The sequence below is a fragment of the Amphibalanus amphitrite genome, unplaced genomic scaffold (assembly GCF_019059575.1).
Source record: "Amphibalanus amphitrite isolate SeventyFive unplaced genomic scaffold, NRLGWU_Aamphi_draft 000113F_arrow, whole genome shotgun sequence".
NCBI classification, from domain to species: Eukaryota; Metazoa; Arthropoda; class Thecostraca; order Balanomorpha; family Balanidae; genus Amphibalanus; species Amphibalanus amphitrite.
This window is the reverse complement of record NW_024881608.1, coordinates 720,189-743,134: the sequence shown is the minus strand read 5'-3', so window position 1 is coordinate 743,134 and position 22,946 is coordinate 720,189. Positions and strand designations below refer to the sequence as shown.

Below are 22,946 nucleotides of genomic sequence, written 5' to 3'. Positions count from 1 at the left end.
GCCCTCCTGACCTGTCAGCGCCCTCCTTATCGTATTATCCCGCGCCGTGCTGGGGGGGCGTTTTTACGCCCCCCCTCAGGTTTTTCGCGAATATCTCAAAAATGGCGGCGCGCAGCGCCGCCGTTTTTGGTACACGTGTTCCTACATCATTTCCGCACATGTTGTGAAAATTTCAGACCTAGGCCGTTCAAGGTCAGGTCACCAGGTCACGTCAAGTGACCTTACCTCAGAAAAAGTTCAAAGGCTCGCTATAGCTACACCAACTGAACGATCACTTTGAAACTTTCAGCGATTGATATGAGTAACAGTATGTATAAAATGTATATCTCGGATTTTTGATATCTGTGACCTAAGGTCAGGTCAATTTTGCGACCTCTCCATTATAAGTCAATGGGAGAAAATTGAAATGCGCCTCTTTTGGACGAATATCGTTCAAAACGCTCTCAAACATCGGTTCATAGGTAAACATGACACACTGAATAGGAAAAATGCACCTGTGACCCCTCTGTGTGCCCCTGAGGTCATCTCAGGTCATGAACGGTCGCCAGCAGTTTTTTGGCTATAACTTTTGATAGAGACGTGCTAGAGCGGTGAAAACACGTCAGATGTGTTCAGCTCGACGATACGGATCGACTGATATGCAACATGACCCTTTTCGGTCAGGTCATGACCTTGACCTGAGGTCAAATTTTCAAAATGACCTTTCAAGGTCAACAAATAGTTCATTCGACGCGTCTCGACGAGAGGAACACGATGCTGGCAAAAGTAATGTCATGGCGCTTATGAGTCAAAAGTTATTGACGAAAAAACGTTTTTCGTAAAAACGGCTATTTTTGGAGTTTTTGCCCTCTGGAGGCTAAACCGTTGACCTGAGGTCAAATCTGAGAACATTACTCAGAAAGGTCTGTAAAAGGGCTATCGAATGCGCTTTTCCGCGGCGCTGTAGCTCTATCGGTTCCCAAGATAGCCGTTGGCAGTTTCCAAAATGTTGAAATAGTCAACATTTTACCTTTGGTGACCTCTGGTGACCTGACCTTTGACCTGACCCAAAAAATGACCGAAGTGTTTTCGTCCTTATTTTGACGCTCTTTCGATTGCCGCTTACCGCGTGTCGCTACGTGGCCCAGGAGCCGAGTTAGACGGGGGGGCGTGAAAACGCCCCCCCCCCCCCCCCAGCACTCGGCGGAAAGTTCAGGCCACCAGCACGGCGCGGGTTATAGCGCCCTCCTCACCGTACAGCGCCCTTATGGGCCCATCGATAGCGCTTCGGCGATACCTATCGCCTAGAGGCTGCAATGGGGCCCTTAGAGTACGGTGTCAGACCCCCCAGAGGCCGGTGTTAGACCCAAGGGTCAGCGAAGGGCATCAAAGGGCAAAGGCCCAAGGTAGGGCCCCAGAGGCTGATGTGGGCCTTCAGAGGCAAGTGCGTGACGCCCAAAGTTAAGGCTTGAGCCCCCCAGAGAACATAATAGGGCCATCAGTGGCCGGTGTAGAGACCTCATAGGCCAGTTTGGGGCCCCTCAGAGGCTAGTGTGGGGCCTCAGGTGTCGGTATGAGGCACTTAAAGACCGTTATGGGTCCTCAGAAGCCGGCATCGATCCTTCAGAAGCCAGTACGGGGCCCTCAGAGGCACATAAGGGTCAGTTTGGGTCCCAAAGACAGAAATGGGAGTTGGGACCATCAGAGGCCGGTGTGGGACCTTTAAAGGCTGGTTTGGGTCCTTAGGGGCAAAATTAGGGCCCTCAGAGACCAGTACAGGACCTGCAAAGGGCAGTTTGAGACCATCAGAAACCGAATTGGGCACTCAGAGGCTAATGTGGGTCCTTACAGGCCAGCATGGGGCCCTCAGAGGTTAGCGTGGGGCCCTAAAAGACCAACATGGGCCGGCGTTGGGCCCCAGAGGCCATTAGAGGGCCCTCAAAGGCTAAGATGGGCCCTCAGAGGCCGATGCGGGCCCTTAGAGGCCGGCATCAGGTCTTCAGAAGCCCGTGCGGGGCCCTCAGAGGCTAAGGTGGGTCCTTACAGGCCAGCACGGGCCATCAGAGGTCAGTGTGGGGCCCTAAAAGACCGGCATGCCGCATGGGCCGGCGTTGGACCCCAGAGGCCAACAGAAGGCCCTCAAAGGCCAAGATGGGCCCTCAGAAGCCGATGCTGACCCTTAGAGGACGGCATCGGGTCTTCAGAATCCAGTGCGGGGGGCCCTCAGAGGCTAATGTGGGCCCATACAGACCGGCATGGGGCCCTCAAAGGTCAGAATGGGACCCTAAAAGACTGGCATTGGCCGGCGTTGGAACCCAGAGGCTAGCAGAGGGCCCTCAAAGGCCAAGATGGGCCCCCAGAGGCCGATGCGAACCCTTAGAGGCCGGCATGGGGTCTTCAGAATCCAGTGCGGGGCCCATAGAGGCTAATGTGAGTCCTTTCAGGCCAGCATGGGGTCCTCAGAGGTCAATGTGGGGCCCTAAAAGACCGGCATGGGCCGGCGTTGGACCCCAGAGGCCAGCGGAGGGCCCTCAAAGGCCAAGATGGGCCCTCAGACGCCGATGCGGGCCCTGAGCGGCCGGCATTGGGTCTTCGAATCCAGTGCAGGGGCCTCAGAGGCTAATGTGGGTCCTTACAGGCCAGCATGGGGCCCTTAGAGGTCGGTGTGGGGCCCTTAAAGGCCGGCATGGGCCGGCGTTGGGCCCCAGAGGCCATTAGAGGGCCCTCAAAGGCTAAGATGGGCCCTCAGAGGCTGATGCGGGCCCTTAGAGGCCTGCATCAGGTCTTCAGAAGCCCGTGCGGGGCCCTCAGAGGCTAAGGCGGGTCCTTACAGGCCAGCACGGGTCATCAGAGGTCAGTGTTGGGCCTAAAAGACCGGCATGGGCCGGCGTTGGACCCCAAAGGCCAACAGAAGGCCCTCAAAGGCCAAGATGGGCCCTCAGAAGCCGATGCTGACCCTTAGAGGTCGGCATCGGGTCTTCAGAATCCAGTGCGGGGGACCCTCAGAGGCTAATGTGGGCCCATACAGACCGGCATGGGGCCCTCAAAGGTCAGAATGGGACCCTAAAAGACTGGCATTGGCCGGCGTTGGAACCCAGAGGCCAGCAGAGGGCCCTCAAAGGCCAAGATGGGCCCTCAGAGGCCGATGCGGACCCTTAGAGGCCGGCATAGGGTCTTCAGAATCCAGTGCGGGGCCCATAGAGGCTAATGTGTGTCCTTTCAGGCCAGCATGGGGTCCTCAGAGGTCAGTGTGAGGCCCTAAAAGACCGGCATGGGCCGGCGTTGGACCCCAGAGGCCAGCGGAGGGCCCTCAAAGGCCAAGATGGGCCCTCAGACGCCGATGCGGGCCCTGAGCGGCCGGCATTGGGTCTTCAGAATCCAGTGCAGGGGCCCTCAGAGGCTAATGTGGGTCCTTACAGGCCAGCATGGGGCCCTTAGAGGTCAGTGTGGGGCCCTTAAAGGCCGGCATGGGCCGGCGTTGGACCCCAGAGACCAGCAGAGGGCCCTCAAAGGCCAAAATGGGCCCCCAGAGGCCGATGCGGGCTCTTAGAGGCCGGCATCAGGTCTTCAGTAGCCCGTGCGGGGCCCTCAGAGGCTAAGGTGGGTCCTTACAGGCCAGCACGGGCCATCAGAGGTCAGTGTGGGGCCCTAAAAGACCGGCATGGGCCGGCGTTGGACCCCAGAGGCCAACAGAAGGCCCTCAAAGGCCAAGATGGGCCCTCAGAAGCCGATGCTGACCCTGAGAGGTCGGCATCGGGTCTTCAGAATCCAGTGCGGGGGGCCCTCAGAGGCTAATGTGGGCCCATACAGACCGGCATGGGGCCCTCAAAGGTCAGAATGGGACCCTAAAAGACTGGCATTGGCCGGCGTTGGAACCCAGAGGCCAGCAGAGGGCCCTCAAAGGCCAAGATGGGCCCTCAGAGGCCGATGCGGACCCTTAGAGGCCGGCATGGGGTCTTCAGAATCCAGTGCGGGGCCCATAGAGGCTAATGTGTGTCCTTTCAGGCCAGCATGGGGTCCTCAGAGGTCAGTGTGGGGCCCTAAAAGACCGGCATGGGCCGGCGTTGGACCCCAGAGGCCAGCGGAGGGCCCTCAAAGGCCAAGATGGGTCCTCAGACGCCGATGCGGGCCCTGAGCGGCCGGCATTGGGTCTTCAGAATCCAGTGCAGGGGCCCTCAGAGGCTAATGTGGGTCCTTACAGGCCAGCATGGGGCCCTTAGAGGTCGGTGTGGGGCCCTTAAAGGCCGGCATGGGCCGGCGTTGGGCCCCAGAGGCCATTAGAGGGCCCTCAAAGGCTAAGATGGGCCCTCAGAGGCCGATGCGGGCCCTTAGAGGCCTGCATCAGGTCTTCAGAAGCCCGTGCGGGGCCCTCAGAGGCTAAGGTGGGTCCTTACAGGCCAACACGGGCCATCAGAGGTCAGTGTTGGGCCTAAAAGACCGGCATGGGCCGGCGTTGGACCCCAAAGGCCAACAGAAGGCCCTCAAAGGCCAAGATGGGCCCTCAGAAGCCGATGCTGACCCTTAGAGGTCGGCATCGGGTCTTCAGAATCCAGTGCGGGGGGCCCTCAAAGGTCAGAATGGGACCCTAAAAGACTGGCATTGGCCGGCGTTGGAACCCAGAGGCCAGCAGAGGGCCCTCAAAGGCCAAGATGGGCCCTCAGAGGCCGATGCGGACCCTTAGAGGCCGGCATAGGGTCTTCAGAATCCAGTGCGGGGCCCATAGAGGCTAATGTGTGTCCTTTCAGGCCAGCATGGGGTCCTCAGAGGTCAGTGTGAGGCCCTAAAAGACCGGCATGGGCCGGCGTTGGACCCCAGAGGCCAGCGGAGGGCCCTCAAAGGCCAAGATGGGCCCTCAGACGCCGATGCGGGCCCTGAGCGGCCGGCATTGGGTCTTCAGAATCCAGTGCAGGGGCCCTCAGAGGCTAATGTGGGTCCTTACAGGCCAGCATGGGGCCCTTAGAGGTCAGTGTGGGCCCTTAAAGGCCGGCATGGGCCGGCGTTGGACCCCAGAGACCAGCAGAGGGCCCTCAAAGGCCAAAATGGGCCCCCAGAGGCCGATGCGGGCTCTTAGAGGCCGGCATCAGGTCTTCAGTAGCCCGTGCGGGGCCCTCAGAGGCTAAGGTGGGTCCTTACAGGCCAGCACGGGCCATCAGAGGTCAGTGTGGGGCCCTAAAAGACCGGCATGGGCCGGCGTTGGACCCCAGAGGCCAACAGAAGGCCCTCAAAGGCCAAGATGGGCCCTCAGAAGCCGATGCTGACCCTGAGAGGTCGGCATCGGGTCTTCAGAATCCAGTGCGGGGGGCCCTCAGAGGCTAATGTGGGCCCATACAGACCGGCATGGGGCCCTCAAAGGTCAGAATGGGACCCTAAAAGACTGGCATTGGCCGGCGTTGGAACCCAGAGGCCAGCAGAGGGCCCTCAAAGGCCAAGATGGGCCCTCAGAGGCCGATGCGGACCCTTAGAGGCCGGCATGGGGTCTTCAGAATCCAGTGCGGGGCCCATAGAGGCTAATGTGTGTCCTTTCAGGCCAGCATGGGGTCCTCAGAGGTCAGTGTGAGGCCCTAAAAGACCGGCATGGGCCGGCGTTGGACCCCAGAGGCCAGCGGAGGGCCCTCAAAGGCCAAGATGGGCCCTCAGACGCCGATGCGGGCCCTGAGCGGCCGGCATTGGGTCTTCAGAATCCAGTGCAGGGGCCCTCAGAGGCTAATGTGGGTCCTTACAGGCCAGCATGGGGCCCTTAGAGGTCAGTGTGGGGCCCTTAAAGGCCGGCATGGGCCGGCGTTGGACCCCAGAGACCAGCAGAGGGCCCTCAAAGGCCAAAATGGGCCCCCAGAGGCCGATGCGGGCTCTTAGAGGCCGGCATCAGGTCTTCAGTAGCCCGTGCGGGGCCCTCAGAGGCTAAGGTGGGTCCTTACAGGCCAGCACGGGCCATCAGAGGTCAGTGTGGGGCCCTAAAAGACCGGCATGGGCCGGCGTTGGACCCCAGAGGCCAACAGAAGGCTCTCAAAGGCCAAGATAGGCCCTCAGAAGCCGATGCGGGCTCTTAGAGGCCGGCATCAGGTCTTCAGAATCCAGTGCGGGGGGCCCTCAGAGACTAATGTAGGCCCATACAGACCGGCATGGGGCCCTCAAAGGTCAGAATGGGACCCTAAAAGACTGGCATTGGCCGGCGTTGGAACCCAGAGGCCAACAGAAGGCCCTCAAAGGCCAAGATGGGCCCTCAGAAGCCGATGCTGACCCTTAGAGGCCGGCATGGGGTCTTCAGAATCCAGTGCAGGGCCCATAGAGGCTAATGTGTGTCCTTTCAGGCCAGCATGGGCCCTCAGAGGTCAGTGTGGGGCCCTAAAAGACCGGCATGGGCCGGCGTTGGACCCCAGAGGCCAGTGGAGGGCCCTCAAAGGCCAAGATGGGCCCTCAGACGCCGATGCGGGCCCTGAGAGGCCGGCATTGGGTCTTCAGAATCCAGTGCAGGGGCCCTCAGAGGCTAATGTGGGTCCTTACAGGCCAGCATGGGGCCCTTAGAGGTCAGTGTGGGGCCCTTAAAGGCCGGCATGGGCCGGCGTTGGACCCCAGAGACCAGCGGAGGGCCCTCAAAGGCCAAAATGGGCCCCCAGAGGCCGATGCGGGCTCTTAGAGGCCGACATCGGGTCTTCAGAATCCAGTGCGGGGCCCTCAGAGGCACTTAAAGGCTAGTCTTGGGACTAGAGAGACAGAAATGAGGCCACCAGAGGCCGGCGTGAGGCTATCAGACGCCGGATGGGCCCCTGAGGCCGGTTTAGGGGCCCTTAAAGGCCAGTGGAGGGCCCTCAGAGGTCAATGTGGGTCCTCAGCGGTCAATGTGGACGCTTGACCGCCACTGAAGGGCTCTCAGAGGTCAGTGTAGGACCCTCAAAGACTGGTATAGGAGCTGTTAATAGCTGGCGTGGGTTTCTCGAGCCTCGTGACAATCGAATACGGGCCAGGGCCCCATACGGCCATGGGGGCCCATCGGTTGTTTGGGGGGGGGGGGGCAAATGATATGATGCCCCCCTGATTTGCCTTTTGGGGGGGCATGGCCCTGATGTCCCCCCCCCCCTGCGACCGCCACTGGAGCCGTCCGCCTTGCATACACCTATGCATTCATATCTCGGCCAACACCGACCAGCTGAGCGCCACACGGACACATTTGGCAGCACATACACCAGTGCGAAGGAAATCCCCTCCGCTAATACTTTACGCATAACAGGCCTAATGAAGAGGGGTCCCGCGCAAGCAACAGGTAAGTATGTGCATAGAGTAAATACAACAAAACTGATCGTTAACATCTAAACATGCTAAAGTATAGCATAAAAGGCATTAAATCCACAAAACCAGTGGCTGAAGCCGCCTCTGTCAAGTAAATTGTGCCGTCAAGTGTAAGTGCAATGCGCCCAAATCAAACATAAAAGTGTCTGGAAAGGGCGCATATGCGCTCGGATCATACTGCAGAGTGTCGTAAAATGGCGCAGTGCGCTTTTATCTGACTCGGTAGTGTCGTTTTTAGGCTAAGTGTCTGATAATTGCGCCTGAAGTCGACTCGGGAAAATTATTCAAACAGGTATTTCGAGAAAAATACAGTGTTAAAAGCAGAAAAAAAGCTGTCGGAATGCGTTTTGCAAACACACCTATCAATTAAAAGTGTTTGGGTCACCTTCAGGTCATTATTTTAAAAAAACTTGTTCACCGAATTCCAGCTCAACATCTAGGTAAGGTATACGACACCCACTCCGTCTTCGCGGCAAAATCCTTCATCTGAAAATTCAAGTACATATGGTTGTGAGTGTGATGTACCAAATGTATGCATTATGCATCAGAAATGACGAGCGAGAAAATCTCTTTCAAATGAGCATCATTTTTTAAAGATTGGTTACGAAATAAACGAATGAGAACAGAAAAACGGAAAGTGCTCGACCACTCAGGCTCCAACAGGACTGTTGAATACAGGCGCAATTTACCCACGATTTGTCGCGAATGAGCGCAGTTTCACCGCATCGTTCTGCATCGCGTTTTTCTCATTTGTGGCGGAATCAAACAGTGTCCTGATACTATCACATATTCCGGGGGGCTAAATTTACCTCTTTTCATTGCAGCGAGCTTCCTAGAATGCATAACTTTGAAGATTTTGCGACATGAAAGAAATGTCGTATTTCAGCGCAGTTTGAGTGTGCAATTTGCGGCAACTGTCGCTTTTAAGCGCTGTCGTTTTATTTTGCGCAAAGTCGAATTCGAGCGCAAAAAAGTCGAATGAGGGTTGAATCGTATTCCCGATGGCGGCGGCGGCGGCGTTCAGAGCCGTCTTTTTGCGACACCCGACAGTCATGACCGGGCCGGTGTAAGCGGCGCGCTGCACGAGGTCGGCACGAGCGCTGCGGATCGCGGCATTCCTGGCTAAGCTGATACCGGCTCCGCGCCGCCGCCGCCGCCGCCGCAGCAGCCAAGGTGATTGTTTGCGCGGCGAGCTGGTTGCAGCGCGTTGCAAAACTGCGACGGCGTTTGTTGCGGTGGTTCGTTGTTGGCTATGCATGTCATGTCCGTCTGCCCAGCGGTCCGCTGTGGTCATGTCGCCATGTTTTCAGGCTCCGTGCTCCGTCGCCGAGTCCGTTTAGCTACCTAACACTCCGCGGGACATACGAAACACGACTCGTGATCTATGAGTCATGATCCGTGATTCATGACTCCTGACTCGTGACTCGTGAGTCGTGATTTCCTGCGTCCTTACAAGGCTCGTGATCGACCATGAGCGCCGGATTGCCGTTGTTTGGTCGAGTTAGGCCCGACGAGCGCGACTGGCACGAGTCCTGTGGTATTTTAAATGCAGATGCGCTGTTCGGGGGCCTCCGGCCGTGTTCGGTACCTTATACGAGACGATAGACACGGGGAAGGAGCGTCCACGGGCCAACAACGGTCGTTGGTCTTATTTGGAGTGAACGACTGCGTCGGAGTCGGCCCGTGCCGTGTCGGCCGGGCGGTCTGACGCAGGATCGCGGGTGCGCCTTCCGGTGAAGGGTGGGTAGCGGGAGGGACAGGGTGGGAGGTGGATATTTTAGAAGGACGTCCTGTTAAATAACTAGGCAAGTGCTGTCGGTGCAATATGAGGAATACAAATTACACACATCTGTGCCACATCTGTGCATGTGCTGCGGAAGGGGTGTGACTCCTGGGTGCCGACCATCAGCGAAAATGAAGGGTGAGGCATGTAAATATGCGACGAGCAACATTCCCAATCAGTGTTGCAAGTCGGCAAATAAAGGGAAGTGCATAGGACAAGCATGATGTCAGCTCATTTGCTTATTTCCTCTGGCAGAATTTGAATTCACCGTTCGCGTAAGCCTCTTAAGTCCATCGATTAGAGTTTGTCAAGCGTCATCACTTACATTAGATCATCATTCGGCTCGAAATGCCGTCTCGAAGCCTACCGCTCCTAAGGACGTCCGTAACTGTTGCCGGTCGGTTGTCCGATCGGTCAGAACGACCCGGCGGCGCTCCTCAGTCTATGTCAGACGTCGGCTGACGTCTCTAACGTCGTTTTAATGAGACCGGAATGGCCATGACACTATGTATGAAACCGGTTCCCGCTCGAGGCATCCACGGGAGCACCGCAAGAGCACGGCAGATGTCCTCTGAGACGAGCCAGCTGCACCGGCCGGGAGTCGGCTCTGGCGTGCCGGGGAGTCGGCGGTACCTCCCGACTGGACGTCCCAGTGCACGCAGAGGGTTTAATCCTCCACAAACATGGTATCTGTGTACGAGGGCACACGAGCTGTCAAAATAAATTTGCAGCACGCCGAAAAAGTAATCATACTGGGGCGAATTCCACATATATCTCGGGATTGGTGTTTTCACAGATCACTGCGCAGGGCTGACACTCCTGAGTGCGTGGGAGTGACTGATGTTGACACTCCGGCACTCTGTCTTCGGAGAATGGCGTGCTGAATGTCACCAAACGGTTTTTTCGGCCATAAACGTGCGCTTAACCGACTGTGAGCGGCGAGAGCACATTCTGTGGTCGGTAAAACGGTCCGATTTTTGTTCTCCGTGTGTTAAATATCGGCTCGACTCGTTGCCCAGCAGTGTCTAGATGAGGGATTTATCTCAAGACGTGAGCAGCTGTCTGGCCAACACCTTTCTCTGAGAGCTGGATGGGACCACTCACAGGCTGAAAGGGTTCGATTTAACTGACTCGTGCACCGAGCGTCATTGTAATAGTGGCCGGTCGGCAGTTTTATGTGGTTTTATGGACCTGCTGCTGACGGGTGACAGTCTGTGCTGCCTGCCGTGTGCACTGTGCGCTGAATGTGCCTTGTCGCCAAGGAAGCTCAGTGACAGCTGACTGACTTTTCTCCACACAGCAGAAATATGATAGTGCTCTGATTCAATTGTCATGAGGAATTCCGGTGTCACTTTGTCGTGAGAGAAGTGACGTTTGAGTGATGGTCTATTAGAAAAAAAGTCCAGTTTTGCTTTATCCTGTTTAAAAGCTGTGCCTTGTCTTCTTAGATGCGAAACATATATTCCCTTCTCTAATGTTCATATATAGCCCACTGTTTCGTAAATGACTACGTTGCATCTGTGCCGAGTGTCCCGAGTGGAGCTGACAGCGGTCTCCTCTCTGTTTTTGCAGGCCATCAAACAGGAATACGACGACATGGTGACCAGCACGGGGTCGAGGGAACATCAGCTCTTCACCGACACAGATCTAGCTAATTCAAAGGTACGCGGCAACGGGTTACGATGGTCGGGTACTTGATTACGACTTGCCTAACTCTCAGTTAATTATCAACCTTCTGGTGATATTGACCCATAAAACATCAGATTGCTGATGCGGAGGCAGATATTTGTATTTGTGTAGAAATGGAACAGACCTGTCCCGCAATACGAAGCCGCCCTATCGGCTATCACATAGGTACTGTCACTTGAGCGTTACCTACTGCAAGACCGAATAATGTCTGGATATTGCGCATAAGGAACCCCCGCAACCACCGCTTTCCTTCGAGAACTGATTGTCAAAAAGCAGCGAAACGTGCAAAAGCAGTCTGGTGCAGACATTGAGTGTTCGGCGGCTAATATTAATTTGCGGTCTGCCTTTTTGGGTTAGGAAGGTGTTATTATCAGGCATGACATCTGCAAACTCTGGCAATGATAAATGTTCATCGTGGGTGCTGTCCATTTGCTATCACACCGAATCAACCTTTCGTTCGTTTTCATTTGAAGGTTACAGCCTTCATACTTCAACACTGATGTCATTTTGGCGTGTGACTGTTTCCTCGTATCTATGTGTAAAATGTTCGTTGCTCAGTCTGCGACCTTGAAATGACTGTCAGCCATACTCTGTGTGACCTCTGATAGGTGACTATGACCTCCGATATCATACGACCCAAGACCGGCAATGCATGACTCCAAACCGTTGACCGCTGAGTGTCATCATTCGAATTCAGTCTGCCATCCCATACACTCTTGATTGACCCCTAAGCATCATAATGTGACATCAGTCTGACATTTCATGACCTCTGACTGTTGACCATTGACCTCTGACCCCTGACCCCGTCTCTCCCGCAGACGGACAGTGACCGGCCGAGCAGTCCGGGGCCGACGCGCAGCGACTCGGGCTGTGAGGTGAACCACTCTGGCCCGTTCACTCCCAGCGCGTCTCCGCCGCTGTCCCGCGCCAGCCACGGCTACCACAACTCCCCGGACCTGTCCCGGGCGGGCCGCATGTACTCCCCCACCGCCTCGCCGCTGCAGGCGCGACACTTCTCCGGCTACTCTTCGCCCTACTCGCACACGCCCAGCACGGGCCTGTCGCGCAACAACTCGGACGCGTCGCAGTACGGCGGCTCCCAGTACTCGTGCTCGTCGGTGTCCTCCCCGGGCGGCCAGTACTCGCCGGCGGCCTCCCCGGGTCAGAGTCGGCACCTGTACCGGCAGAGCCCCATGCTGGGCCGGCACATGGAGCACCTGCTGGGCCAGCACCCGCTCAACCTGACCCAGTCGGACTCGGAGAGCTGCGACGACAAGTCGCAGCTGGCCGCCGAGCTGGCCGCTCACTCGGCGCTCTCCGGACAGTCGGGCATCAGCCGGCAGCAGCTCATCAACAGCCCCTGCCCCGTCTGCGGCGACAAAATCTCCGGCTTCCACTACGGCATCTTCAGCTGCGAGAGCTGCAAGGGATTCTTCAAGCGCACCGTTCAGAACAAAAAGAACTACGTGTGTCTGCGCGGAGCCGGCTGCCTGGTGACGATAGCCACGAGAAAAAAGTGTCCCGCCTGTCGCTTCGAGAAGTGCCTCAACATGGGCATGAAGCTAGAAGGTGAGAAAGTGAGCTAAATAGTCAGAGAAATGAAAGGATGAAAACGTTGTTTCGCTGGTTTATGGGGCTGCAAAATACCAAACACGAAATAGGCAACCAAAGCTTTTCAAAACCAGAGATAAAACTACGACTCAAAATAACGTTTCTCTGTGATCGAGAGCTCCAGCTGCCCTGGTGAGGGCGAGACGGCTCCGGGACCGAAAAGTGCCTCGGTGGCCGAGCGGGCGAGGGGAGCGAGACAGGGCCTCGACCGCGGCGAGCGGGCAGGCGAGGGGAGCGCGAGCCGACTCGATAAAGGTCAAGGCGCATGAAAGGCGGCCGGTGTGAGTCAGCGGCCTGCGCGCGTGCGCCGCTGAGCGCAGAAGGTCGCTGCGCGGCGCGCCGGGCCGCCGGCCGCCGTCCAGCGGTGTCCACCGGTGTCCCGGCGGCTGCCGAGCGGGCTCCGTTCCCACGCACCGTGGCAGTGGCCGCGCCGGCAGCCTTGGCAGCGGCCGGACACTCGGCCCTACCGTAAATACATTGTTTGTGATTTACGGTAATCCGGCGCGAGGCCTGTGGCCGCGCACCCGTGCCTGAGGCGCTGTCGGCTCTCAAAGCTGCACAGTCAGGGCTGGTGGGACTGGGTGTGCCGGGGGCGGTGGGTGGGGCCGCTGGGGAGGGGCAGAGGGGGTCCGATCGCTGGAACTGGGAGGGGCCGCCGAGGTTTACCTGCCGGAGCTGTAGAGGCGGTAGGTCGCGGCGCTCCTGATGGCCACGACGCAGAGGGCCACGGACAGCTGTACATACATGCCCTTCGCTGGGTGACATTGGTGACATTGGGCGAGCATACTGCGCCCGCGTGGCAGCGATCCGCATACAACGCCACGGCCTACTGGGCTGGCGAGCGGCCGGCGCGGGCGTTTTCCTCAACAGCGGCCATTATCATTGTTCTGTCGGCGAGTAGTGCTGCAGGTGGAGGGAAACCTTTACATGGAAATCGCCCACAATGGATCGATGGGGCCTGTTCAACGAACCCGGCGCGGCAGACACATGCGTAGTCACACTACTCGCTGTCACTCAGCAGAAGGAAAATTCTTCGGTTGCAACTAATTCGCGAATTTTTCACTATCTATGTCTTCATCGCTTTATTGCATGCCAGATCTCAATCGCATGCACCCCGGCCGATGGCGTGATCTAACCGGCCGGGGGCATCTGGAAAGCTGAGGAGCGTGCCCAGATCCATTGAGGAATTCAGGTTAAAGGGAAACGGAAATGCTTCTTCAAACGATGACATGGGAGATAGGCGGCGGCGATTCGCGTAGTTCAGCCGTAACCTCAATAAAAGGGAATTAGTTGTACGTGAGCCTCTAGCGAGGGATGACGTCAAAACGGGGACAGGTCGCGACTAGATGGGGTAACCACATGATCAGCGCATGTGAACACATCATGACCATTTGTGTTGCGTTGTGTCTACGGTCTTTTTTCCTTTCATGGGCTCGTTTAAGTACGGTAATGCTGCGATTCGGATTAGTTGTACTGATTTTATCGAATCTAATTCACGGTAGCTTGGTCAATTGTATAACTGGTGTGGTAAATAAACTTGCTGAGTGATATAAATCTGGCCTTGTAATAACTATGATATAGTAAAATATGATATTCCGAGTGATGTTATATTACGCCCAACCTTGACCTTGACCTTAGACTGTGTTATTTGTTTGTGCTTGTTTCGGGTCGTTCCTATTATAATAATCGTCGGGTTCATGCACGAGCAAATCCTTTTGACTATCAGGGTGCTGCTGCTGACCTTTGCAGTGACCTCCCCGGATCGCCATTGACCTTACATGACCCGAATTGGTCTACCTTGACTTCTGCCGACCCCACTGATCCCTACTGACCTCTACTGGTCTGTACTGGTCTGTTCTGTACTGACCTCCACTGACCTCCATTGACCTCCACTGACCTCTGCCTTCCATTCTCAGCGATTCGGGAGGACCGGACGCGCGGCGGCCGGTCGACCTACCAGTGCACGTACACGGTACCGCAGTCGCTGGCCGGCGGCGCGCCCGGCTCCGAGCTGCTCCATCAGCCGCACGTAAAGATGGAGCCCTCGGAGGGCGGCTCGCCCGACGACCGGCCCGCCACGCCGCCGCTGCTCAAGGTAGGGAGCGCTCCGGGGGCTGGAAAACGATGCAGAAGGAATGAGCGTTTGAAAGCGAGGAGGATAGGTAGATGATTTTGATTGAGCAGTATCTTTTACAGGAAACGAGACTCAGATGCAAATGCCTAATCATGCGTAGATCAGATAAACTGATATGATGCAACCGTCGTTTAATCCTAGGAATAATTAATACATCCGCCCAAGTGCAGGTATGAGGTAAGAGTCCGTTTCATTGATAAACGGAAACAATATAATTCACTCATTCGCGGATACACATGTGCTCATTAACAATGAATTAAACCCGGCTATTTTCGGTTTCCGGGCTATCCTCGTGCTACGGGGAATATTCCTCCGGTTCGAGACTCGAGTGTGATGTCACTTTCAGTTCCTGCACGTGACGCTAAACGGATACGGGCCGAATTGGGGTTAGCGGTGGGCTCTGCAGTGCTCGTGCAGTTCCGCCTTGGGAACTGGAAGGTCAGAGAGCTAACCTGAGAAGGTGCTGCGTGCCGCTGCCCCGGATCTCAGCGATTGTTCGCTCTATATCGGCGTTATTAAGCTTAAGGATGTCCATTACAGAGTTATGAACGTCGTTAAGCAGAACTTGGCGTTTGCATAATTGATCGGGTTCTGAGAAATTTCGCATATTGTTGCATTGAAATAGTACACAATAGGTGTAACTGTGTATTCGTGTCGGCATCTCTGCTAGTTATAGTTGTTCTGGATACCTCTGGTCACGAGGCTAAGGTAACCTCGTCTAGCGTACACAGAACGGGCCGTACCTAGTTATTTACGAAATACACCATTCAGTGACAGGAGCTTAGACCTGACCACTGCCTGGGAGGATCGGCGTATTCCAAAATTTGGCCATCATTCCCTCCCCTGCCACCGCCTCGCCGCCACCGCCACCGCCACGGCTTCCACCGCCGCGGCGCTGAGCCGCTCGCCCAAGGTGATACAAGGACGGCGGCGGGCAGCGCAACGTCTGGGCGCCGACAAAGATTCGCGGCGATAGGAGACCCGTGTGCCCCCCCCCCCCCGCCCGCCGCCCTCCCCCGCGCCCAAGGTCAGGCGCCGGCACACAAGGACACGTCCTCTATACGTGGGCCCGGCGACCGGACCGACGGCGCTCTGCATAACGGGCTGCTGTCACAGCCGGCAGTGGTGTCTGTGGACAGCCGGTATGGGCATTGAATTGGAGACGGAGAGCGGCCATCTGCCGTGAGCCGTCCCGTGGTGAACGTTTGGGAGGTCCGATGGGCAGCCGCGGGTGGCGTCCGACGGAAAAAGACCAGAGCCCCTCACGGAACACTCCAGTCACCTGGGTGGTATTGAGGAGACACCCGGCGGCCACCCGACACCCACCGGGCACCCGGGCGCCACCCGCGCGGTAATTATCCCTCCGGTCGGGGAAATTCCATCGGCTCGGGGAGCGCCCGTCTTGCGTCATGGTCGGCCGGGAGGCGCTTTATTGCAGCACGTGCGGCCGCTCGCCGAGACGCTAATTGGGCGCGATGGCTCGGTCGCCGCCGGCGGGCGCAATCAGTTTCCGGTTGACGATCCGGGTACCCCCCCCCTCCCCCAGTGGTGTGACGGGACGGTCGTGCCGTCCGCTCGCCTGGCGGCGTGCACTTGATGTCCCGATATGGCCGGCGGACTGTTGACTTTCCGTCGTGACCCCCTGACCCGAGCCGGACAAGGACGTTAAGAAGGTCGCCCCGGGTGAGATCGCAGACACCGCCGGCGGAAAATGTCCCTTCTCATTTCCGTCAGATGACGGGGGAAGACGTTTGTGACGGAATTTCCGAAAGTGTTTCACGGAATGGCTGCGTTACCTGCTCTCGAAGCTACAGCATAATTTACCTTTATTTCTTCGTCCCTGAGTGACGGATTACAAATCAAACAAAGGAGACCTTCGGCGACTTCAAGGCATTCCGAAAAAGGACATTGCGCTCACTTGTTTGCAAAAAGCTGGAAAGCATGAAGTTTGGAACCTTGGACTAAGGCATTCTTCTGTACGCGTCATGCAAGGCCGGTTCCTTGTACTCGTAATCTTTTAACTCGACTCCGCCTAACTTCACATCGCCAGCACCCCTACCTTCCCTTTCTTTGGCGAGTACTGATGCGCTCCACTACCTTCCCTGCCAGCCCACGCTAACTCACATCTTTTTCTGTCTTTCCGCAGCAAATGATGGAGGTGGAGCACCTGTGGCACCCCTCGCCGGCGGACAGTGTGCCCTCACCGGCGTCAGCGCAGCCCTCGGGGATCGCCGCGGCCGCCGCCGCCGCCGGCGCTGCCTCCGGCGACTACAGCAACCTCTGTAACGTGGCCGACCACCGGCTCTACCGCATCGTCAAGTGGTGCAAGAGTCTGCCGCTCTTCAAAAACATCCACGTGAGTTGAGCAGGGTAGAGGAAGAGGTCGAAGTGGGGTAGTGAGGGGAGGGCAGCCACCTTCTTCAGACATTGCGATTTGGGGATCCCAATGATAGAAAACGGGAAACGGATGTTAGATAGTGACGGCAGTGGCATATTAGGTACCGAGAAGACGACGCCGTAAGGACGGTGAATGATAATGTAATTTACATATTAGAGGCGCACAAGACAAGTGGAGAGTCGGATCTAAGGAGGAAAACTGACCAGTCGCTGATATGCACATGATACCTGGTCATGCGAGGTTCCGCCGGGGTGGAAAACAATGAGCCCGCGGACCCGAGAGGCCCCTCGGGGTGACTCCGCAGCCTTGCGTGCTCTCTCGCCGGTGTCTGACGGCGCTATAAGTGGCTCCGGTGGCACGATCACTGACGCCTTGTGCACGTGCACTGGTCACAGGACCTTAGGATGCATGTCGGGAGCTGGGGAGCGCTGCGCCGCCCATTCGGCCATCTTGGCATCGCCATGCAGAGAGCGCGTTTACTGACTGATACGGCAGTGACCTTGGGCGTTTTCCGTTTGCTGGCCGGTTGTGATTGCCGTAAACGGACTGGTGGTGTTCAAAGAACATGTCCTTGGTTGCGTCACTAAAGTGCGGTGTAACTGTACCTATTACAATATATGTAAGTTTGACTCACGCTATATGCCCTTTGTTGGCATTGCGGATTTAGTTTATTAAAATTGCTTCATTTTTCGTGCTGTTCTTTGGACTTGGTTTATTTTGAGCTGTTCAAGGATGACAAGCCAGCATTTGCCAACCACTTCCTCATCAGATATCAGGGCGGCTGTTTACACGTTTCGTTAATTTGTAGGCCTGTGAAATGTGCGTCATGCATATATGCGTTATATCGTTGTCTAACTACTTTGCCTGTTGAAAGCTCCTCACTTTTTTGTTTACTTTGCAGTAACATGCTGAATATTTTAGTAGAAGCGACCGTAGGTATGCGTGCTTTATCCCGTGTTCTCATACTCCCCCACGTTCTGAAGTTGCCCGACTGACGCTCTGCCCCCCTGTTTGTGTTGCCAGATTGACGACCAGACGGCGCTGCTCATCAACACGTGGTGTCAGCTGCTGCTGCTCACCTGCTGTTTCCGCTCGCTAGAGACGCCCGGGCACATCCGGATAGCCAACGGACGCTCACTCAGCATGCAGGAGGCCAACGCCATCGGTACGCACCCGCCCGGATCCCGGGTCCGGGATACGGAACTAGATCAGTGGCATACATATGTGAAGCTAGCTGGAAAACGTGCAGTGCCTTAGATGTCTTTATATTTGATTTGTTAGCCCGGTTACAAAAGCCGAGCAGTTGCTACGTGGCCAGTCCCATTTCAACGAATGCCGTTTCGTAGAATGGTTTCGACCTCTGACGTCAGCTGCCGCCGTGCGAGCGAGGGCTCACGAGCCGCCGGGTATTTCTGTCCCATGACGGTCGGTTGCCATGCAGCTGGGCAGCGCCGGCGGGCGGAGACCCGTCCCCATTGTGGCACGTGCCGCCGGGCCCCGGCCAGCTCTCCTGAACCACCTCTGACCTTTCCGTCCCGCCGTCACCAGGTCGGTCGGTCGCTATTCTGACCCATATCTCCGAGCCTTTTTCTGTGTGCGCTGAACTTTCCGTGCTCACAGCTCGTGACATTTGACTTCTGTCGTCACGGCCGGTCCGAACCCGAGCTGACATCTGACCTCTGTGCCCGCAGGCGTGGGTCGCTGCGTGGAGCGTATGATCGCGCTCACCGATCAACTGCGCCGGCTCAAGGTCGACTATTACGAGTATATCGCGCTCAAGGTCATCATTCTTCTGTCGTCGAGTGGTGGTGAGTGCCGGAGGGGGGTCAGGGGGAGGGGGTCAGCCGTCAGTCCCGGCACCGCCACTCACGTCTGTTGCCGGGGGCGGTCTGAAGCCGGGTACGTGGGCCGAGCCCGGGAACCCGGCTGCCGCTAAGGCTCTTTGAACCGGCAGATAATAGAGTGCGGCTTGTGGAGAGTCCGTCCGGAGGTCGATGACCGCTGTCAGAGACAAATGCTGACTCTGCTGACGTGCCTGTTTGGAGATAGGATATTGACCGATGACCGTTTCTTGTTAGGGGAGACCCGGGAGGTATGGGCCGGTTTTGTGAAAAGGCAATTTTCTTCCAGTGGGCTGTGGCTAGACTCGGTTTTTCACTCTGTGTACGTGGAATTGCCTTTCGCCTGCAACGTATGCCTGATATTAGGCATCTGGGATCAACTATTTTGTCTCGAGATAACTTTCAATAAATCATGTGCTTTTTCGATCCATCAAAATACACCGGGAGGTATGGGCCATGGCCCGGGAGGTATGGGCCGGTGCCATGTTTCATATTCTTTTCTCGACAATAAGAATAATACTCGTAGCTGGTATCTACCTTGATCTCTCTTAGAGCCCAGGAACCGCATAAGCGGCCAACAGCTTGCTTCATGGAGGCCTCTTGGGCTTATATGTATTTTGGTAAACACAATCATGCACCATGAAATAAGATCAATAATATTTTTCTGTTCGAATCAAATTTGTAGTTAAATTTTCGACCTTGCGCGACAAAAATAAAACTTATTGACGAGGACATTCAATGAAAGCATCTTTTTATTCATTTAGGATCACCGGGGGTGGGTGGCCCGAACCTCCCGGTTAGGACGCCATAATGTGTGTAGCATCTCAGCTCATAATCTTGCAAGAAAGCTTCATATTGTCGATCCAGTCTTAATTTGCATGCTTTAAACTTTATATTAGCGAAGGTCTGACATCATAAAACGAGCCTGGTTCAAATTTATCACGAATTTTCTGTATGTACCGTATTTTACTCGAAGAGGGCAAAAACGCTTTATCACCGCTCATTGCCAACGAAGACTGATGAAGGCTTTGAAAATCACGTGGGATGTGTAACGAAATGCTGCTACCAGTTAACGCCGTCAAATGTGTAAAAATACGCAACACTTCTTCAAAACTGCGATGGCCCATACCTCCAGGGGGCCCATACCTCCCGGGTCTCCCCTATTTCATTCATTCTTGTCGGCTCGATGGAACCGTTCAAAAACAGTGTAATGCAATTGAAGCGAGAGAATGAAGCAAACTTGATCCTTCTAAAATGTGCCTTTTTTAGCGATTAAATTGGGTACATTTTACTGAGCAACGTGGCCGAATACACGCCATTCAGAGGTTACACGTGTATGCTTGTCCTCTGTTCACTGTTCGACCACTGCCCTCCACCAACCCCTTGCGCCCCCGCTCCGAGTCTCTCTCCACCACCTGACACCGCCCTCCACTCCGTCCGGCAGACTCGTCGTCGCTGAAGGAGCCGCAGAAGGTGTCCACCACGCGGGAGCAGGTGCTGCACGCGCTGCAGCAGTACACCATGTCCCACTCGGCCGACATGCCCAGCAAGTTCGGCGAGCTGCTGCTGCGCATCCCGGATGTGGAGCGCGCCTGTCAGCTGGGCAAGGAGCTGATCGCGGCGCGGGCCAGCACAGACGGCGGCCCCACCTTCGATATCCTGTTTGAGTTGCTCAGGGGCGACTGAACGACCGCAGAGGTGAGAGCCAGGTGGGGCGTGCGGCGGGGTGAGAAATAGTGGGGGGGGGGGAATGGAGATGGTTTAGGTAAAAGTAGCAGTGTCAAAATGTGTTTCCACCCATAATGATCGTGTGCGCTGCGTTGTGTTGTGAGCGTTGTGATGAAATATTCTGTATTGAATTATCTGTGGTGTGGTGACTGGTGACCTGTTTTACCTGAGAAACCCGTCGTGTTCAAAATTGGGCACATAATGCAACACTCGGTCACACTTCATAAACTTTGCACGGCTTGCAGATCGACAATGACATCCACTATTGGGCACTCCACACTTACACATTCCGGCCATGTTCCATTCTCCATAACCCCTCAACTCTGCTGACAGATGTTATGGCGAACCCACAGCCTTTCCCAAACATCACACCCGAGCAGCCGCTTCGACCGGTCAGTCTCACCACAGCCATATGCCGCTCCCCGGAATTCTCCTCCCTCTCTCGCTCTCTTTCTCTCTCTCCCCCTCTCTCTCTCTCTCTCTCTCTCTCTCTCTCTCTCTCTCTCTCTCTCTCTCTCATTCATCCCTCTCTCTAACTGCCTAGGGGAGAACTCTGACCGTGCCATATGGTCCATGGAGGTCCGCTCCAACCTGTCCCGACCAGACACGCCTGGCAGTGTGTCGTCACTCTGTGTCGTCACACGGTATCAGTCCGAGTGTCAGACAAGTGTCAGATGGACTCGAGGAGGGTTTAGAGTGATGACATATGTCGTGACTGGTGTGAGATGCTGGTAAACGGTTGTCAGAATGTGTTCTATTGGCATGTGTGATTGGGGTAGATGGGTAGAAATGAATTTGCTGAAGTGAAATCGATGCATATTGTCATGGACTCATAGGCCAACCCTAAGCATGCATGACAAGTCGGCCAGTTATTAGCTGAGTAAAGTGGAGGCATTTGCACTTAAGTTTAAGTCCGTCACCCTTGCTAGATGCCACCATCAGGTCTAAGTTGGCTCATCCGTCCATCGGTATGTTTTCCTGTCCGTCGTCTGACCGGTGACCCGTGTCTGTGCCGGCAGGCGGTCGTCTGAGCGCGTCATGTGCCGATGCCGTCCGTGGGCCGCGGTCGCTGGCGACCCGCCGCTCACCGCTCCACACACATTCCAGCCGCGTCGTCCGCCGCCGGCGCGGCGCCAGTGCCAAACGCAGCCCGAGCCGCGCCACACGCCTCACTTGGCGCCGGCGCGCGCACGAGCCGCCGCCGCCCGGCGCCGCCGTGTGCCGGGCGGCCCCCGTCCCGCCGCCGAGAGCTAGTCGCCAAGTGAAGTCGTGTGGGCTGTGTTTCTGGCGGCCGGTCCTGCCGCGCCTCGGCAGGCTCCGAGGCGGCGGAGAGGGCCGGCCGCCGCCTCCCGGGCGGCCGCGACGCCGGCCAGCCGACCCGACCTGCCCAGTGCCAGCTCGGCTTACCGGCGCCGGCCGCCCGTCCCGCGCCCGAGAGCGGCGCCCCGCGCTCCGACACGGCTCCCCCACAGCGGGCCAGCCGGCCGGCCGAACGGAGCGAGTCGCGGAGCCAGCGCCGCGGTCCGAGGCACCACCACTCACCACAGCACGCGCGAGCCGAGACAACTCTGCGTCCTTTGCAGAAAGTGACGCAGACGTTGGTGCCGCGCGCGGGTGAGACCGGGCGCTGCCCCGCTCGCGCCGACCGGCCGCCGGCGGCGCCCCTGGTCCCGGGGCGCCCGCGGAGCCGGGAGCGTCGCCGTCTCGGTGTGATCAGTGACCGGTGCAGCTATGTGTCCAATGGTGAGCCTTACTCAGCGTGCCCGTGCGCTCGTACCTCTGACGAGGCTAAACATACTGTATTGTTCACTATTTTGTTGTACAAACTGGTGCTGTTTTGTGAGAGAACGAGAGAGACGGAATGAGAGTATATGGAAAATGCAATGCCAAAAGCGATTTTATTAATACATTTGTACATTGTATCGCCTTGTTTGAGTTAGCGTGCGCTCAATGGAGTGGCATGACGCATTGGGCTATGGATGTAAGCGTATCTCCCGCATGAGAGCTTGCATTCGGCAAAAAAACGAGATAGGAATTCAGGAAAATTGCTCGTCAACAGACAACTTTCATTTTCCCACCGCCCGGTTTGATTCAACATCCAATTCACATGCATAATTACTCCGATACTGAGATGATAAAGTGGGCGCCTCCTTGGAAAAAACAAAGGCATCCTTCGAAGCCTCTCCGGCACGCTAAGATGCTGGTGATCCGGGGTATGCCGACAGGGGCGTAGGCAGGGGGGGGGCCACTGGGCCATGGCCCCCCCCCCTTGGGCGCCGAAGGCGCCCTTTGCGATTGGAGGGCGCCGAAGGCGCCCTCCAATCGCAAATGCAATTGTGATATAATCGAATCGAAAAACAATCGCGACTGGAGGGCGCCCTCCAATCGCGAATGTGTTTACAGGGAAAATACGGATGGAGGGCGCCCTCGGAGGACGCCCATTCCAAATACGCCCTCCAAATACGGTTGGAGGGCTCCCTCGGGCGCCCTCCAACCACA

At 56.5% G+C, this 22,946-nt stretch overlaps 1 protein-coding gene across 1 annotated transcript in view; it reads left to right on the top strand.

Moving 5' to 3' along the window:
• The window catches only part of LOC122381085 (nuclear hormone receptor FTZ-F1 beta-like), a 48,822-nt gene extending 26,453 nt beyond the window's left edge, over positions 1 to 22,369 (top strand). Inside the window, exons 4-11 of the mRNA XM_043364859.1 lie at positions 10,619 to 10,708; positions 11,554 to 12,304; positions 14,263 to 14,441; positions 16,627 to 16,836; positions 17,902 to 18,043; positions 18,570 to 18,686; positions 20,164 to 20,417; positions 21,467 to 22,369. Of these exons, the coding sequence (XP_043220794.1) occupies positions 10,619 to 10,708; positions 11,554 to 12,304; positions 14,263 to 14,441; positions 16,627 to 16,836; positions 17,902 to 18,043; positions 18,570 to 18,686; positions 20,164 to 20,405 (1,731 nt within the window). The 3' untranslated portion in view covers positions 20,406 to 20,417; positions 21,467 to 22,369. The remainder of the gene's footprint in view (positions 1 to 10,618; positions 10,709 to 11,553; positions 12,305 to 14,262; positions 14,442 to 16,626; positions 16,837 to 17,901; positions 18,044 to 18,569; positions 18,687 to 20,163; positions 20,418 to 21,466) is intronic.
• Positions 22,370 to 22,946: the final 577 nt, after the last annotated feature.